Source organism: Rhamphochromis longiceps, linkage group LG11 (assembly GCF_057381845.1).
Source record: "Rhamphochromis longiceps isolate RC_006_pf linkage group LG11, R_longiceps_female_GT1.1, whole genome shotgun sequence".
Classification (NCBI taxonomy): Eukaryota; Metazoa; Chordata; class Actinopteri; order Cichliformes; family Cichlidae; genus Rhamphochromis; species Rhamphochromis longiceps.
In genome coordinates this window covers 20,347,724-20,366,062 of record NC_140567.1, presented here as the reverse complement: position 1 = coordinate 20,366,062, position 18,339 = coordinate 20,347,724, and the positions used below count along the sequence as shown (strand labels likewise).

Sequence of the window (18,339 nt, the reverse complement as noted above, 5' to 3'; positions counted from 1 at the left end):
CTGGACTGGAAGTGTCGGTTTTGTAACGATGGAGGTTTGAACGAATAGATAAAGTTTTCCTTGTCAGTCAACATTACATAATATTCACAACAGTAGAAAACTATGAATGTTAGCAAAGGGAAAAGCTAAAATGCATTTAAAATGTGATTTTTTTGTCCAATACAGCACATATCCCAGAGGACTCCAACGTTTAAGGAGCTAGATAAATCATCTGTATCTGTCAGTAAAAGGAAGATTTAGTGTTGACAAGCGCAGAAATGCTCTCTTGATCTTGTTCTGCTCGGCTTTATCGGCTTTTAACTGTGAAGGAATGAAATATAAGGTAGTGCATTTTCTCCTTAATGAATGTGAAGGCAGCATAAATGGTCACACACCATAAGATCTGAGGGCAGGTAGAGGATACTCAACTGTAATAATGACTCAGTTAATTCATCATCCAAATGTACATGGAAAAAAAAATTAATAGGCCAAAGGTTTCCTTGGCAGATAGTTGGGAAAAGAGAAAAAGCAACAAGCAATAAAGAATTTTTTATCTCCCTGGTCAGAAATAATATTATGCCAACGTCTCCTTAATCCCACGCAGATCAGCGGAGCAGACTGAGCAGCTGAGATGAGCGTTGCTTGTGGGATCTCATGCTCATCACTGCAATGATGAACAGGGTTAAAATCTGCAGTGGGCTTTGGCTCTAGTGAAATGAGAGGAAATATATGAATGTGTGCTGTACAAACATAACCTGAACGTAGCAGAACAAGCCTCCCCTGTGCTTAGATTGATGATGAGAGCTTAAAGTTTTAAGGGGTGCAGTTGGTACAAGTGTGGGAACATTTTCAGTGTCTCATTTTGTTCTCAACTACAACTCCAAGGAGCTTAACACCGTCTTCCTTGACACAGTTGAAAATGTTCTGACTTATGAGCAGGACTTTGCACAGAGTTTTGGCCGGGGTGTCAGTGACAAAGACTTCTTGATGTGCTGATATCTAATGAGAAGCACTTAGTAGCTCCTGTGGGCTCTGAGTTTTGAGTGAAACAAAGCAGAAGACGGTGTGAATGATCGGGGCAAATTACTGGAACAAAGTCTCATTTTATGGATCATAAACTGTAGTTTTATTGTCGGCCTGCAGTTAATTCATAGGAGAAGTATGAGCTAGTTTGCAAACATAAGAAAAAGACTCTGACGTGCATCGATTTGAATGCTATAAACTGTTATCTGCACTGTCACACTGCTGCTATAAAAGACTCCCAAAACAAAAGTGGTCACATCGTGTTAGCTTCAAAGTTTAACGCCTCAGCGCACCTAAAAAACAGGGACTCGAAAACACACTGTCCATTTTCAAACTGGAACACTTTAATTGTTGAATCACTTCACTGTGATAGAATCAGCACAGACTTTACAACATTTCCTGTTGAGACACCAAATCTGAAGCACATCCTTCACTATTAAATGACTAAAAAATGTCTATAAAAAGCATTTGTTATCCAATATATATATATGTGTGTATATAATAAAGACTAAACCACTATATTATTTCACAGTTTTGCATATTTTTAGCCCTGTTTAAGTTCTGTAGGGCTCATTTGTAATTGGTACACTCTGAATGCATCTACTTCCTATATTAATTGGATGAGTCATTCTGTGTCCTGAACACATCACATTAGTCAATAACTAGTATGTTTATGGATATTTAATTACAAATGTTTCATTATAGCTCACATTATTGCTTTTTTAAAAGGATCGAATGCTTGAACCCAAGGATCGTGGAGATAATCTCACAGAGAAATCATTTCTCTGGACCTACCAGTGGTTATTATGACTAAAACAGGGAACCTTTTGTCCCATTTCCTAATGAAGGATGAAGTGTGCACAGAGCAGCGCTTTAAAAATAGCCGTGGGGATCAAATATTCTGGTCTTCTCAAAATAAGCATGTCAAATTTAAAATGTGTTACTAAACCTTTAGTTCTATCTGGGGCCATTCTTGTCTCTGGGGATAATTTGAGTGTTTTTCTATGAAGAATTTGACTGTTTTTCAGATATGCTGTGAGTTTTGATTTCCTCACTGTCCCACTGTCTTGGTGATTTGACCTGAATGAATGTTTTTTTCTTTTTTTAGAAGAAACAACAAAGTTTGATTAATCTTAAAGAAAAAGCTTCTTTTCTATGAAGTGGTAGCACTACTGAAAATGGGGGATAAGGCTTGTGTGGTGTTACTATGAAAAATAATCTGATGCATACAAAAGTAGGCTGTGTGGTTTCACTTTTCACCATCAGAGGTGCCGTAATTCTTTGTGCCACAGATTCAATAAGCTGCTGGAAACATTCCTCAGAGATTTGGGTCCATATTGACATGATAGCATTACACAGTTCCTGCAGATCTGTCAGCTGCACATCCGTGATGGTGATTGTGGAGTCTAGTTGAAAACAGTGAGCTCATGGTTGTGTTGAAGAAGCCAGTTTGAGATGATCTTTGCTTTGAGATGTGGCAAGATATGGTTATCCATCTGGAAGCAGCCATCAAAAGATGAGAACATTGTGGTCATAAAAGGATGGTGCTTTGTTATTTGACCTCATCAAAAACTCAGACTCATGAGACCAGGCAACATTTTTCCAGTCTTCTATTGTTCAGTTTTAGTGACCCCTTGTGTAGCCATAGTTTCTTGTTTTTAGCTGACGGCGTCTTCTACGGTAGCCCATCTGCTTCTATGTTGTGCTTTCATAGATGCTAACTACCATGCTACATTAAAAGTCTCTTAAATCATCTTTCTTCCCCATTCTGGTGCTCAGTTTGAACTTCAGCAGGTCATCTTGACCATGTCTACATGTTGAAATGCATTAAGTTGCTGCCTTGTGATTGTCTGCAATAGATATTTGTGTCTTTTGTTCCTAATGTTACCTGTAACATTTGTCCTGCTAAATTAATATTATGCAGGTTTATCAGTCCTTAGAAAAAGCATTGTTGCATCTTATACAATCACCTCAGCACTTCACTCTGCTGCCTGATACCACTTTCCTGTCTTGATTTACTTTTCCCGCACTGTAATCAGTGAGCAAAAGGAAAGTCAATTCAGCGTTCTCTGCTCTCTGTTTAACTGAGAACTGGCACATAATGCTTTCGACTGAAACTAGCTTAAACAAACAGGTAAAAGCAAACAGCAAGAGAAGATCAATGGAAAACACTGACACACAAGATGTGTCGTTTGACTTCATTAAAACTGGAAAAACAGGAGACACATATAAGCTTTGAAGTATTCAAATATTGTTAAAATATCTATCTTTATCTGTCTGTCTATTTTCATCACTGGGATGCACAAAGACCTTACTGTTATGATGCAATCATCGGAGTTCTGTACCTGTATATTAAAACAAAAGATGATCACAATAGATTTATATATTTTTATATTTATTCACATCTTATTCTTCTTTCTTTTTTTCTTTTTTCTTTTTACATACAACGTGGTATCAAAGACTGAAGGCAGTGTGTACTGTACATGGCACCACTCTCCATTTGACAAAAAAACCCAACATTACATTATGAATTATGAACACACTGCAATTACAATGTATACATTATAAAAGTACTGTTTTTGTGCATGTCTAAAATATTACATTACATTAGAAAAATAGCACTAATATTTAAGAAAACAACAGTTTAAGTTACATTATAGTAGCTCCTTAACAGTTTATTTACTGCCATCAAGGTACTTTGACTTTGGTCGTGCGTTTTTATTTTCAGCACGCAGACCTAACACTTCATTCACGGACTCAGAAATGCAACCCTAGATTTCTTTCTTTTCTTTTTTTTGCAACAGTGTTCACATTTATCGGTTTCATGCAGCTACTTTACATTATATTACAGAAAAGCCTTAAACTTTTTTTAAACTCCACTGATACAAACACTTAGAGGAGCCTTGCTGTGGATCCTGTTTCAGAGAACTCACCAATTATTGGTTACAATAACTATGCAAAAACTGTTGGTGGAAGCGTCTTGAAAGGTGTAGAAACAGCACATGTATTGGGAATGTATTTTTAATAATACAAATTTGTGTAAAATTACCTTTCGACTGAAAGGCAATGGAATAAAAAGACAAACAAATAAAGCAGAAGGAGTCCTGAGGCACTCTGCTGGTTAGAATTTTGGAAACATTTATAGAAAAGTTATAGAAAGATGACATAGTTGGAGGAAAAAACAAAAAACCCTTTTCGCATATCAACGATAGAGGATGGATTTGTGTAACTGTAATATTATTTTTTGTAAATAATTTTAACCAACAGAGTGCCTCTGGACTCATTCTGCTTTTATTTAGTTGTTTTAACTGACTCATGAGCAGCTTTTATCTTTTATCTGACAAATAATTACACATCAGGAGCATTGTTAATACCCAGGACACCTGATGGTAGTTGGCTAACCTCATGGAGATTTGACAGAAGGAAAATTAACTTTAACGACATGTGGCATTTCACTATAACAGACATCACACTTTAATTTTCTCATATTTTTCTCAACAGTGTGTTAGCTGTTCTAATATATAATGTAGCTGTGTGAGTTCTAATGCTCTGTGCAGAAAATGAACATCGAGACAAAGTAAGCAAAGCCACAAGACAACCAGAAAAGATATGTAACATGACCTCACCACCTTGTAACAAAAGATGTTTTGATTGCTGGAAGAGGAGGTTTAGGCTTTTGGGTAAGCAGAGGCTCGAAAGACATCGAGGCAGTTCACTGTGACGAGCACACCGGTCAGGTGCCTCCAATGTCTCGTGGCAGGGTTTTTCATTTTGTCCAGGGCCAGGTGCAGATCCTGGATTAGGTCCTTGTAGCTATCTCCATAGCGAAGACTCCAGGAGTACAGAAAGTCATAGGCAGGCTTCCACATTGACTGAAACAGAACACATCGTTATTCTTTTTTTAATTGTCAGATGTGAAACTTCGAATAACTTTCCTAAAACAAAACATTTAACTGACCTGGGGACCGACTTCACCGTTCTTCCCTCGATGTGGTGCTTCATGCGTAGCTATTTGTGTGCTTGAGAACTTTCCCATTTTCTCAGCGAGCTCCCGCCATCGAATTCCCAGTTCCACGGCGGTGGACAGAATGACAGTGTTCTGTATGACCTGGGCAACAAGACTCACTGAATCCATCCTCAGCAGGCCCTTGACAACCATATTAAAAATACAAATTAGCTATAATGAAAGCAATTAGAGAGTACAGTGTGAGGCAAAGCAGAGGGGATTTTAAAGGAATAGTTCATCCCAAAGCTGTCAGGTAAAGGAAGCCTGCAGCGACCTAATGTTGCTCAGGTGAGCGGAGGGGGATGTAGTTCCAGGTCGGGTAGATCCATGCTGACTTTTTCACAGTGTGAAGTCTGTAGTTTTTAGACAGAAAATAGTTCCAACATCAAATGAGGTTTGTGGATTTTTTTTGTAATTAGGTCACATTTTTCCGGAAATAGGACTTAAATGCAAATTTCTGGTGGATTTTTTTGCCTGCTAGTTCATGACGTTAAAGAGAAGAAAAGTCTTTATAGCTAGTAACTCAAAGATTAGTCAACATACAAAGACAAAAAAAAACATATATTGATAAACTGTATTATAGACCAGAGGAAAAACACAAACACTCAGCATTGATCTAAGATAAGGCAGCATGAGTATTAGGCAGCCACTATAGCTGCTAACCTGACACTGGGGAACGTGACATCGGGATGAACCTAGCATGTTGCAAGCATAATGAAAATGGACCAAAAACAAGGCCACTATTTACTTCCTGTACTTACAACGATGAGTTCATGCAGAAACTTCCTGCCCCTCACAGTGTGGCAGTCTTCCTTCAGCTTCTCCAGAATGCACGCCACTTTATCGGGCTCAGTTTCAGCATGCCTCCGTATGAGTGCGTCCTGAGGCAGCTTGGTATACCCTAAAGCATCTGCAAAACATCTCCAGCTGGTAATGTGCTCGGTGACCAGTGTCTGGATGGCAGAGTACATGTAAGTAAGTTTCTTAAAGGGCTTCGTCATGTTCTCCAGAAGGACTTCTGTGGTCACTTCAATGTCATAGAAGTCCATCACCTGGTCCCTAGTTATGAGTTTGATGTTTTTGCAGTGAATCAAACCAGTCTTCCCTCGGAGGAATCCGATATACCACTCTTTGACTTTTGAGTTTCCCACAGACTTAACTGGATTTCTGGAAAGGAGAGCCACTGTGTCACCCTTGAAGTACTCCAGGAGATATTCTACACGTGGCTGACGAAAGACAGACTTTAGGGCCACACCGTAGCACTGCAAGTTCACAGGCCTGTCTGTGAATTCTGGTAAATTTGAATGACATTCCTCAGTGATGGGAATAGGTTTTATCATTTTGACCGGCCTTTCTATCTGTCTGGTCGCTCGCTTTTCTGATCTGATGGGTGCAGCAGGAGGGGAAGGCACCTGAAAATCTGCAATAGCTGAACTGTTTGATTCCTTCACTTGTAAATCTAGTTTAAAAGGGGTCATGTCTGCATTACCAGAACTAGATAATGCAATGGGCAGATGCAAAACTGTCCCTATTTTCAGCTGACTTTCTCTCACTTCTTTCAGTTTGTCTTCAGCTTTGATTTTAAACATCGAGTCAGTAATGCCGACTTCAACATGAAGGTTGCTGAGCTTGTCTGGTTTAAAGCGATGTTTTCCCCAAAGTTGCAGCACAACAGGAGGCAGGTATTTGTTGCCTCTGCAGATATCAGAAAACGGGAGCTTTGGTGGAACGTCCTCATGGCAACAGACAACTATCACGATCTTAAATGATGGGTGGATGTATCTGGGACCATAAACTGCGACAGTGATTTTGCGGTCAAGGTAATCCCAGACTGATGTAGCAGGGGACTGCAGTGCAGAGGCCTCTGCAACTGCAATCACAAAAAAGTGTGTCTTCAGATCCTGGAGCTTCAACTGCATCGTATTCTTGTGAACGTAACAGTCATTCAATCTGTTGTAAGGGCCTGTTCTTTTGTTGGACACCAGCCCGTATAAAGTGGTCATCACCTGACTTGAATCATCACTCTTCACCTCTCCTGACAGTTTCATCTCCAGGGACAAAGTTTCCTTTGTGTTGATGTTGCTGAGAACCACCTCAACGAGGGGACTCATGGTTGTCATGTAGTTGTTGTTGAGTCCAGGGGGAGGATTTAGCACTGCTTTGAGTGTAACTTCCTGGACTTCTCCAGGAGGAACATGTCCTTCTGGTATATGGATGGTAATTCCTGACTCCGGTAACTGTACTGAGCCACCAGCGTGGCCAATCTTGCAGATAACTTGAAAGTTAGTGGCCTGGGTCTGAGCCCATCCAGGGCTCTGGCTAATCACATTCAGGTCCAGGCATGAGCGTGTTAGCTGCCTATGGCTCAGCCAAGCCATTTTATAGGCCTCTCTGTCATTCTTTAGCCACTCAAAATCTGGACTCAGCACCGGCACGGGAGGTGCGAAGGTGTTCTCCTGTCTCAGCACCTTTCTTTCTATATCATCCATGATGTGTGAAGTACTCCTCCATCTCCCAGACTTGTTGCTGATGTTCTGTCTGCTCTCCAGAAAGTTGCTCACGTTGCCTTCATCGGAAGAAGTGCTGATGGCATCGTCGTTACTTGTGTACTGATGCCCTTTATGGTCTTCATGTAAATCTGATGAATCAAAACTATGCTTGTCTGTGCCGATGTGTACAATATCTTCTAAGAAAGGGTTTGACGCAGATATCTTGTTCCAAAAAGGATTTTTAGTCGGAGATGAAAGTGAAACGTTTGACTGCAAAAATGTCCAGTCAGAGTTTTGTGTCTGTCCTGACACGAGCCCACCTGTGAAAATTGAGATGGGGGTTAACATTATTACCACATGTTCAAATTCAAAGCACAGGTCACTTAAGCTTGAAACTGAGCTTTTTACCATTCAAGTTATTGCTGGGTGGGGCGCTGTCAGTCAGATCAATCAGGGTGCCCTCGGATTTACTCCGCACGAGACTCCCAACACGACGGAAGGACCTGGTTCTTCCAGCTGCCATATTTTCATCTGTAAACATAAACATGGATTCATTATTTTGGGGCGTAATTACATTACTCCTCAAACAATATAATAGGAATCCCAGTGCAAATCAGCTGCTCATCAGAAAATGAACAGCAATCAGATGACAATTAAGTCACTACTAAAGCGAAATATTTATAAACATTTGAATATTTGCTTTTTTTTTCAAACAAAACAAGAAATAATCTGGAACTAAGGATATAATAATCAAGCTATACAATTTAATTATGAAGATAATAACTAAGAAATACCTTGGTATTAGAGGATGCTTTTAGCTGGATGATATTAGACTGAAATGTAAATAACAGCTTAATAACAAAAGCAAATGTTTGCTGTAAGGCAAAGACAGTTAAAAAGAGTATGGTACTGTTAAAAAAATATAACCTCTGTGCAAGAAAATTATAATTTCTGTGTAAATATTTGGAATTAAAAAGTTCTTGGCACTTGTTTCTATATTATTACATCTAGTTATTATCCCATTATACACATTTCTGTCTAATATAATTCTGCTGAAAACCATGCTTGATCTCAAACTCTAACTTGGTAATTAAACGCTAATTAAATTGTATTATGTAGCTACTGTCTCTTTATTTCCACAATATTACCCCACTATTAAGACTTTATTAATGGGATACCATTATTTTACTTCCAGTTTGGATTTAATATAAAAGCAAGTGGCAGCCCTACAAATATCTGTAAATATAGATGAATTTGAAAGTGTTGTGACAGGTGGCAACAACCTTCACAATAAAAGTAAAGCTACAGCTTTGTTCTGTCTCACAGGTGTTTCGTCAGGCAGAATGGGCCCCAGGGTTTCGGCGGAGCTTCAGTCTGTTACAGAAAGCTGCTCCAAACTGTCTGAACTCTTCAGTTTGTTACTTGTTTGCGTAAAATGACACTACCCATTCAATAGTTGTCACAGTGAGTCAGTCATTAATAATGTGGTTTCTTACACCAGTGCACAAAAACAGGTTGGTCTTGTCAAGCCTATGACACACTAGTCACTTCACAAAGAGCTTCTTCCTATGATCAAAGTCCAGTCCTATTGTACTACAGACCGTGTATTTTCCGAAGAAACACTGCTTTACTTGATCTGCATTGCATTTCCTTTCCATTATTATTCGAGGCTGAGCAAACAGCTCCAATTAAATTCACGCGAACATTATTTTTTCCCCTCTGATCAGATGAAAACACTATCAAGCAAATCTTTGATTCATTCACAATCCGATCAGAAACACTTTAACACAAAGTCCCTCAGCTCCAGCTTCTCTAAACACATCTACAACATCAAGACACGCGTCACTGCCATTTTCGCACCTGAACAGGTGTAGACTTCACTGAGTAGCGACAAAGTCATAAAGTCTAACGCCTCGGCTGTTCATCTGAGTGCTCCTAATATTAACACCAAGACGAAAAACTATTAGATACGAGACAAAGAAATCAAAGTTTGATCTAACCGTCAGCACGAGATGTTTGTAGATTTCCTTCAGCTCTTTGGCTAGAAAAGAGGTCAATCCAGTATCATCAGCGCTGCTTTTTAGGGCGTGAAAACGAGAACCCCGACCTCCTCACGTCACAGCTTCTTCTTAGTCTATTTGCCTTTGGCCACTAAGCATTTTGGGACTGGAAGTTTAAATTATTACCGGAATCCCGGAGGAGGAGTGGCCTTAGGTAGACAGTGCCTACAATATCCACAATGCAACACAGTGTTTACGCACGCATGAAACTGAGCGATACTCGTGGTTTCGATGTAAGTGTGACTTGACTGATAAGCGCTATAGGGGTTGCAAAAACATATTAGACAGGCTGGTGCACCGACATGAAATAAGGTTAATTTACACAGCCTGAAGAAGCATAACTGGTTTTATGTATTTATATATATATATTATATATATATATTTTTTGTACATGGTTGCAACGCATGAAAGTCACGCAGTGTATAGTTAAGCCAAAAACAACAGAAAAACCTACCATTTCTCTTGCTTCTCAGTTTACTGAATGTGTTTGCTGTTTTTTCATGGTCTTCACTGTGGCATTTTATCGCTGCATTTCGAGTAACAACATAAAAGGAGCTTAATCGTTAGCACAAACTTAAGGATAAGTTACAGTGTAACTTACACTGATGATTTAGCGCTCATATAAAAAAAAGATAAGGGCAGAGCTCGGTAGTAGACGTGTATGTAAGTTACAACTTGAGGAATCTTCCGGCTGTTATTGTTGTTGTTACTGAATATCCTGCTAAAGCTGAAATGTTCCTTCAGAACTGTTCGACTGGCCTGTGGTCTCTGATGTAAGCCCTTTCATCCTCAAGCAATTCTCCAGGAATGCAATAAGCACTCTTGAGTAGATTATGACACTGGAAGTAAAAAAAGAAACGGCCTTTGGTTGCTGTAGCTTGGATTTCGCTGTGGGTAATAATCATCTGCTGATACAGAGTGTATAGGTCTAAGTAGCAAGCATTTGCAAACCTGTTATATATAGCATATTCATGCTATATATTCATGTTTCTATTTTACTGAAATGTAGTGCATTCTCCTTCATATATGGTGACTCAAAACTGCCCATCGGTGTGAATAGTTGTCTGTCTGCACAAAACAAAAAAACTTTGCACAGATTAACTTGGTAACCTGTCCAGAGTGTACCACACCTCTTGTCCTATGGTAGCTGGAATGGGCAACCCTGAATTAGACAAGTGGAAGAAAACAGATGGATGGATGTTGTACAATATATTTATGTTTTTTGTTTGTTTGTTTTCACTTTGAGGCTTTCTTGTTCTTCAGTGTAACCAGTGGCTTGCATCATGTTGTTAACTCTTGGTATTTACATTAATAAAGGTATTAATGTAAATGTAGAGACCTTGACAGTGGCACTCCTACCTTCTTGTTCTTAACTTGGATGTTGGGAAGTTGTGCAATTTTGTTGTCTTCTTTGGTCTTTCAGGCCTTTTGATGTTGTTGAGCTGGCCAGTGCATTCCTTTGTTGTATGATTGTTGATTTGGCCCCTCCTAAAGTTTCGGCTGCCAATCGGGTTGGTTTACTTTGTTTTTTCAATCTAATTATTGTCTTTTTCACTATCACCAACATCTCTTTGCACACTCTATTAAGAGCTCCAGTGAAAAGATACAAAATACAGGTTCAACAGGAATCAACTCCAGATCTTTTATCTGCTTAATCTGTGATGAAATCAGGAAACAGGTTTGAGCTGCATGCTTGTCAGTCAATAGTCCAATTATTTTTAAGCCTGTTAAAATTGAGGACTGTGTACAGAAATAGCTGCGGTTCCTAAACAGCAATACTTAAAACCCCTTGAATTAAAACGCAAAGACCGCCGTTCAATCGCATCTGGGGCTTTTTGGCAAAAAAATTAATAATTGTCCAAAATATATGGACGAAAAAGTCTGTAGCCTACACTGCCTGCAAAGGTCTTCACTGGGCATTTTACAATCTGTAGTTTCTCAAGAGTCTTTTCATTTGGAATATATATTTAGCTTGATTGTGTGACACGGTTAATTTAAGATACTTGAGTTTAGAAATCCGAATTAAAGTGGATGTCTAATGTTTACAATATCGTGCCACTTGATGGAGCCATTTCTCTACCGTACAACTGGTGAGCCAGCGTGTGTTGTTTCAAACAATGAAGTTGGGTAAAGTTGTTTTTATGTTGATGTTTTTAATGATCCAAAACTGCTCTGATGAGATTATATGAAACACAAATCTGTGATTTTCAAGGTTTAGGTAAATAGTGGTTGTAAGAGAAAAATAAAGCTAATTAAATTATTTTCAAGCATGAAGTATTGAAATACAGGGAGTAACAGATTTGAAAAGGTACATGACTTCCAATCTGGCATTTTCTTTTTAAAAGCCAGTAATTGCTGTCCAATGACAGTAAAGACGAAGCTTTGGTTAAGTTTTTTATGGAAGTTTCGCCATTTGATTACAAGAAAAAATGGAGGGTTGTGGCTCAGATCTCACTTATGGCTCAAATGTTCATTAAGTAGAAATGAAAAACGTCAAATCAAGAACCTTGTCTGTACTATAGGTGATCATTCCTATTTCTCTAAAGTTGTACATACTTTTGTCTGTTTCTGGAAAACAGAAATTTACCTTACAGATAAAATATTATTTCTCATTCACTCATTTCTCTATCTATCTATCTATCTATCTATCTATCTATCTATCTATCTATCTATCTATCTATCTATCTATCTATCTATCTATCTATCTATCTATCTATCTATCTATCTATCTATCCTCCAAAAGATTTGGCTTTAGATTCATTAAACAACCCTAAAATCATAAATCGATGCTAATTTTTAGCATCATTGGCATAATATTATTTCTTTCCTGTTTTCTAGGTAACCGGATCAACGATAAACTTGGCTGCCAACACACTGTGTGCTCTGACCATAGCTGTTATTGTGGCCTTCATCCACAGTTGGCAGGCCCATCCTCTTCATCCTGGCATGCGTGCACTTCCTGTGGCCAGCTTAATTCAAATGAGGCCAGCGGTGGGACGTTCCTCTGAGGACCACGCGATGCAACAACAGTCTAGTAAGGTGCTAATGGTATGACAACACGGAGTGGTGCACTGAAACGTTTGGCTGAGATGAGTCTCTCATATTAACTGATCACTTTTTGGCTGGTTAGATTATTTTGGAGGCGGCTTTTAAAACTACAAGCCTGTTGTGTTCTGACTGAAATGTTTAAAACGATTTTAATTAAAAAAAAATGAAGATGCATCACTTTATAAACTTAACTTGCAGTAATATGGTAAGCCACAAATACAATGCTGGACTAATTAAAAATTAGTTATTATTATGATATTATTTTTTTAAAACTCAGTTTTAGGTTTACTTTATTTGAATCATGAAGTCTTTTCACCCTAAATGAGCCAGAATTTAAAAAACAAACAAAAAATGTTCTACATTTTATGCTTAAAGGGAAATTTGACTGCCTAAACATTTATTAAGCAGACCAGCTACATATAAATCAGCTACAAAATCTTTGGTTAAAGCTGTGTAAGTGCTGTAATATCTCTATATTCAAATCCCACATGCCAAAGCACTTTGGGGATTCATGAACTCAGTAAAAGCAGGATATATCATTTGTGCACTCCTCTGTTTCATTTTTCTTTCATCCTTGGACCACAGTAGAGCAACTTTATTTGTATGAAAATGTGCAAATGAGTGTGGAAGTATTTAAAAATAATATTGAAAAGCAGATGAAACTGAGTCTGTTTGCTATTGTGAGTCTTTTTCAGATCATGTCAGCAAAACACCTGGAGACTGTGAGCTTGATGTACCCAGAAAATATCCAGTCACTCTGATGAGCTTTCCTCGTGTACTGCTAAACGGAGCAGCTGTGAGTGTAAGGACTTTATTTTTTTAATGATCACTTTAACCTTGTTTACAAGTACAAAGTATGTTTAGGAGTCTTACAACTGTCCGAGTCAAAACTTTGTCTGAAGATTCAGTAACACTTCACGAGGACGAGGTGGGTAAACTTACAAAAGCGCATAATCCATTATTAGACGATTAGCTGAAATCAGAGGCTAAACTTTTAATCAGGTCTGGCATCAACAATTATAAATGTAACCATGCTTTAATATCAGATATGATTATATATCAGAATTGCTTAAGGCATCGCAATATGCTTTCTACGAAGTGAAAAGAAATCCGAGCTTTAAATCTGATCAGGATGATCCAGGGCTGGTCTTTAAATACTGTCGGTTGAGCAGAATAGCGCTGGATGGCGCTACAGAGCTTTAAATTCAAATCCTCCTTTCTGAAGTTTAGAGATTAAGCTGTTTCTCAGAGATCCGAAGGAAAAAAAACTCAGAATAATTCAGTTTTTATTATATTAGTTTCCCTACGCATCACTTTTTATTTTTTGTAAAACAGTTTAGAAGATGGGAAATGTTACGTCAGTGCGCACTCTGTATGTTACAATCGGCTCTTAAAATTTGACGCCTTAAACCCAGAAACCAGAAAGAGAAAAAAGAAAAAGAAAGACAGCTGTAATGACATGAAATACGATGTTCAACTAAATGAAATAAAAGTCTCTGTGTTAGGCAAGTAAAGTAAATGAGCACATCTGAATGGAAAAGTCCACAGATTTCTTGTGCTTTTGCTTCGAATCTTGATTTTAAGTAATTTTCTGACTTGAAATGAGGTCAAATTAAGTCCAGCCTGAAGGGAAACAAAACTTTCCGCAGAAGAACGCGCGCTGTCCTCATTAGACGATCTAAATGTTTACACACAAAAATAAATAACGTAGGCACTCAACCTGCTGTGCATTTATTAGTAACATTTACAAAAACGGAAGAAAAACGAGTGTTTTAAGAATGACCAGTGAGAAGGAAAAACCTGAGGATGAAAATATACTGGAGATTTGGATGGAAATAAAGAATGAAACAAAGAAGAATAGTAGCCTAGTGATAAATACAAAATAAAAATGCTAATTACAGTGTGTTGCTGCGAGTATTTACTATACGCAAATTAACTCATCATAAACCGTGGTTTAATGGTAAAGCCGCGTCCTCAGAAAAGTTAAGAGGCTGAATTTTTCTGCTTAACAGATTTTTTTAAACGATAATGACTTATTTCAAGCTAAATAGATTTCTTTTTAAATAACACTGAATTTTCTCCCCGTTTCTAAATAATTGTTACATTTTATTATTGAAATTTAAATTAAGCTGCGAGCAAGGGCCTGGTGTTGCTGGAGGCCGTTACGGAGATCACGAAACTCAACAGTTTTTCACATTAATAGCAAACACACGGACTTGTAATGTAACATGAAGGCAAAGTGTAATTTATGAGTTTCTTTTAGGCGTTTACATTTTTTTTTAATGACTCAGCAATCCGACAAACTGAGTCGATCAGGTGCTTCTGATTTCATACTGACTTTATTGAGTGGCTCACATAAAAAGCCATTCTCGGAGTAAGAGAGAGAAGGAGAGAGAGAGAGAGAGAGAGAAAGAAAAAAATATCATTGTAAAATTAAAATCACTTTACAACATGCTTACTTAAATTAAACGAGTGGGTAAACAGTAAATGATTTCAAAACTTTACAAATAAATTCGAAGTGCGCCTAATGATAGATCCCTAAATACAAGAAAAAGTCGTGGTTAAATATAACTCCCCACAATACATTTTATATCATATCAAAGAAAATCCAAGTACATTTCCGTATATTTTCAAATATTTACTAGAGTCCATATACAGCTAGAAATACCTATACAAAATCGTCTCCTGGACAAATACATTGCTCACCTTTACACTGGGCTGTAATTATTCTAACCTACATTTGTAATTATATACAACACATTTTGCAGCGAAGTCTAAGTAACCTCAACAGGCCTAGTGATAAAGTTGGCGCATAGTGTAGGCTGCGAAGAGAATAGCAGTGATATATATATATATATATATATATATATATATATATATATATATATATATATATATATATATATATATATATATATATATATATATAAACCTGCTCTTCCTTTATCACTTTATTTAATGGGATCATCACTCCCGTGTCTCACCGCCATACTCTACAGGTATTTGTTCCTATCGAGCAGTCCATCCACATTGACAGCAACAGATTCCCCTGCTCGATAATAAAGTGCCAGTGTTTGGTTTTCAACAATATGCATGATAGCAGTTGCTCAACTTTTTCAGGCCCTACAATTTTGACAGCAGTGTTTTCTGTCTTTCGCGTCTTATACCGGACAAATAAAACATCAGGCGTATTCAGGATCGGGCTGCAAAAGAAAAACAGTAAGAAACATAAAAAGTTTTGATCGTGCCCTCCCACAGTGTGTCACACATCATTAAATGACAATGATGATGCACCAAAGTATGTCCACTTTCATGTCCTCTCGGACAATTCCATCACGACACTTTGCTGTTTTACAGTTTTCACTTCACTGGGGGAGTTTTTTTTTTTAGAGCCCGTTCATGCCTACTCCCTGGGCAGACTCAGGTGGGTGCAACAGGTCTGGGGAATGGCATGGAGGGCTTCCCGGTGCACTGTGCTCGCTGTCGGTATCACTCCCCCTCTTCCCTCCGCTGCCCCCGGAGCCAGAGCCGGCAGATCCCCCGGCGCTGTGAGTTTTTACGTGTTTACTCAGGTGATCGCTACGCATAAATCTCTTGTTGCACACCGGACAAGCGAATCGCTTCTCCCCTGTGTGTGTGCGTAAATGTCGCTGGAGCTCGTCGGAGCGAGTGAACCTTTTTCCGCAAAAGAGCCAGTTGCACACAAACGGCCTCTCGCCTGTGTGCCACCTCAAATGCGCCTTTAGGTGCGAGGTTTTCCCGTAAACCTTCCCACAGCCTGGAATGTGACAGCTGTGGAGACCTTTCCTCCGGAGGCTGGCGCCCGCCGGTCCCAGTCTCTCCGCCTCCTGGCAGTTTGGACAGTCGCAGGTGGCTCTTCCCGAGTACCGCCGGGCAGATGACCTCGGAGACCCCGCTAAAGACGCAGGTGGACCCCCGGAGAGCATAGTCCCTCCTGCCCCGGTTAAAGGAGAGGGGCTTGTGTCGGGATAAGAGGATAACACCGGCTTGAAACCGTCCATCAGGTGTTGGCCGGTTGTCAACAGGTGTGGAGATGGACTTGTACTGAAAGCAGAGTGACTTAAACTCGAGTAATCAGAGTTATATCCGCCCAGGGGAGAGTGCAAGGAGGTCTGGAGTCCACCGGAATGTAAGGACGTCTGTATTGCTGCTCCGTTAGGGTTCTGAACGTCAATCCATCCCGCTCCCACATCCCACCATGCAGAGGCTCCGGTGGTACCAACGTCTCCCGTGGGGATCCCGGGATGAGACGATTTGAACCAGGACTCGTAAGGATGCGCAACGCTCATCCTCGGATAGATGCCCTGCAAACTGTCCACTGAGGTGTGCACTTTTGAGATGAAGACCGGCTGGTGGCTGGACTCTTGAGAGCTGCTCGACACGGACGCTTGGAAAACCGAATAATCGTTTCCAAAGTGTGAACTAGACGAGGTACCGGACGTGAGGGAAAAGGCACTGGATCCGGTGGAGCTGTTGGTGCCAAAAGAGTCCGAGATGCCAGATCCATTACGCGATACCCCGAAACCGGGCAGGCCGGATCCGAGACTGCAGCTACTCGCAGCGGCTCTTTTCCACGGGTGGAAACCTTTTCCAAATGACGAGGAGTTATCCGAAATTGTCGACGGTGAAGGGCTCGGACTCCCTATTTTGTTACATGTTGCAGCTAACATGGCTAAAGGAGTCGATCCTAACCTCGGCTCCTCCTGAAAGGACAAGAAAATATGTAAGCGACTTACAAGTTCCACAGATTAATTACAGGCATTTTAATGCATTCTTTTCGGATCGGGAAATAGCGTTCAAGTAGAAACAGTTTCCCTGTTTTTCAGCAGACGACTAATAAGCTGTATTTTTGTTTAAGTTTTGGTAATCAACAGAGAAGATTATCTTGATTTCCTACCTGGATGAACAGAAAGTAGACAAGTGAAATGCGTCAGACGGCGCTTACAAATGCATGCCAAACGGGACAGCAGGGAAAACATGCGTGTTTTGAGCGCCGATGACAGCCAAACTCAGCCTATATGCAGTTTACAGAGCCTCGTCTTTATCATACAAACCGCTTGCTGGAAATATAACCAACGCACTGGCTTTGCTGCTACTTTGCGACCGATGTAAGTTTAATCCCCCTCCGCAGGACAATGACAAGAACTAATTAAACCAGTAAGAAAGTCCTTTAGACTCACCCCTAGAAGTGAAGTTGCCATCACACAAAAACACAGCCCTCCTCAGAGGATCTTTTTATATTTATGAATCAGAGCACTGTTTTTTTAGAGGTGTGCAATACAATGATGTGTTCCGCCCATTCTTCCACAATTGTAGGCTCCTCTCCGGCTTTGAAGTGCCGCTGTGACACGGGCGACCAATCAGCGGCTTCGTCCCGTCGCACTGCCACATACTACCGTGAGGTCATCAATAGAGCGCCTCAGACAGCTCTCCACTCCCCCACCGCCACCCTCCCACCTCCCCTCCCTCATCCACCCCACCGCCCCCTCCATAATAAAAGACAGCGGAAGGAAGGTAAAGTTAAATGAGAGTGAATTGGGAAGGAGGTATTAGGGGGCCACTTACTGAAATTTTTACAGAACATCACATTCCATAAATTTAAAGAAGGAGGAATGATGACCCGTGTCTGGCGATGTGGGATGCTGCGTAGTAAATAAAAAGCTTGGCAAATTATTCGCCATCGCCTCCGCTGCCTCCACCAAGAGGCAACAAA

General features: G+C 39.8%; 2 protein-coding genes across 6 annotated transcripts; both read right to left on the bottom strand.

Annotated features, from left to right (window-relative positions):
- Positions 1-3,405: 3,405 nt before the first annotated feature.
- macc1 (MET transcriptional regulator MACC1) lies at positions 3,406-9,631 on the bottom strand. Of its 3 annotated transcripts, none has more exons than XM_085422724.1 (5): positions 9,498-9,631; positions 7,906-8,028; positions 5,770-7,817; positions 4,961-5,149; positions 3,406-4,874 (listed from the first exon to the last, which is right to left on the bottom strand). In XM_085422724.1, exons 2-5 carry the CDS (start codon positions 8,018-8,020, stop codon positions 4,671-4,673), a joined length of 2,556 nt encoding a protein of 851 aa, XP_085278850.1. In that variant the 5' UTR covers positions 8,021-8,028; positions 9,498-9,631; the 3' UTR covers positions 3,406-4,670. The 3 variants fall into 3 exon arrangements, with proteins under 3 accessions (XP_085278850.1, XP_085278851.1, XP_085278849.1); XM_085422725.1 differs by lacking the exon at positions 9,498-9,631 and adding an exon at positions 9,358-9,387; XM_085422723.1 differs by lacking the exon at positions 9,498-9,631 and having other exon boundaries at positions 7,906-8,038.
- A 5,294-nt stretch (positions 9,632-14,925) lies between these two features.
- sp8b (sp8 transcription factor b) lies at positions 14,926-17,961 on the bottom strand. Of its 3 annotated transcripts, none has more exons than XM_085422720.1 (2): positions 17,807-17,961; positions 14,926-17,329 (listed from the first exon to the last, which is right to left on the bottom strand). In XM_085422720.1, exons 1-2 carry the CDS (start codon positions 17,825-17,827, stop codon positions 15,992-15,994), a joined length of 1,359 nt encoding a protein of 452 aa, XP_085278846.1. In that variant the 5' UTR covers positions 17,828-17,961; the 3' UTR covers positions 14,926-15,991. The 3 variants fall into 3 exon arrangements, with proteins under 3 accessions (XP_085278846.1, XP_085278847.1, XP_085278848.1); XM_085422721.1 differs by lacking the exon at positions 17,807-17,961 and adding an exon at positions 17,524-17,800; XM_085422722.1 differs by lacking the exon at positions 17,807-17,961 and adding an exon at positions 17,708-17,730.
- Positions 17,962-18,339: the final 378 nt, after the last annotated feature.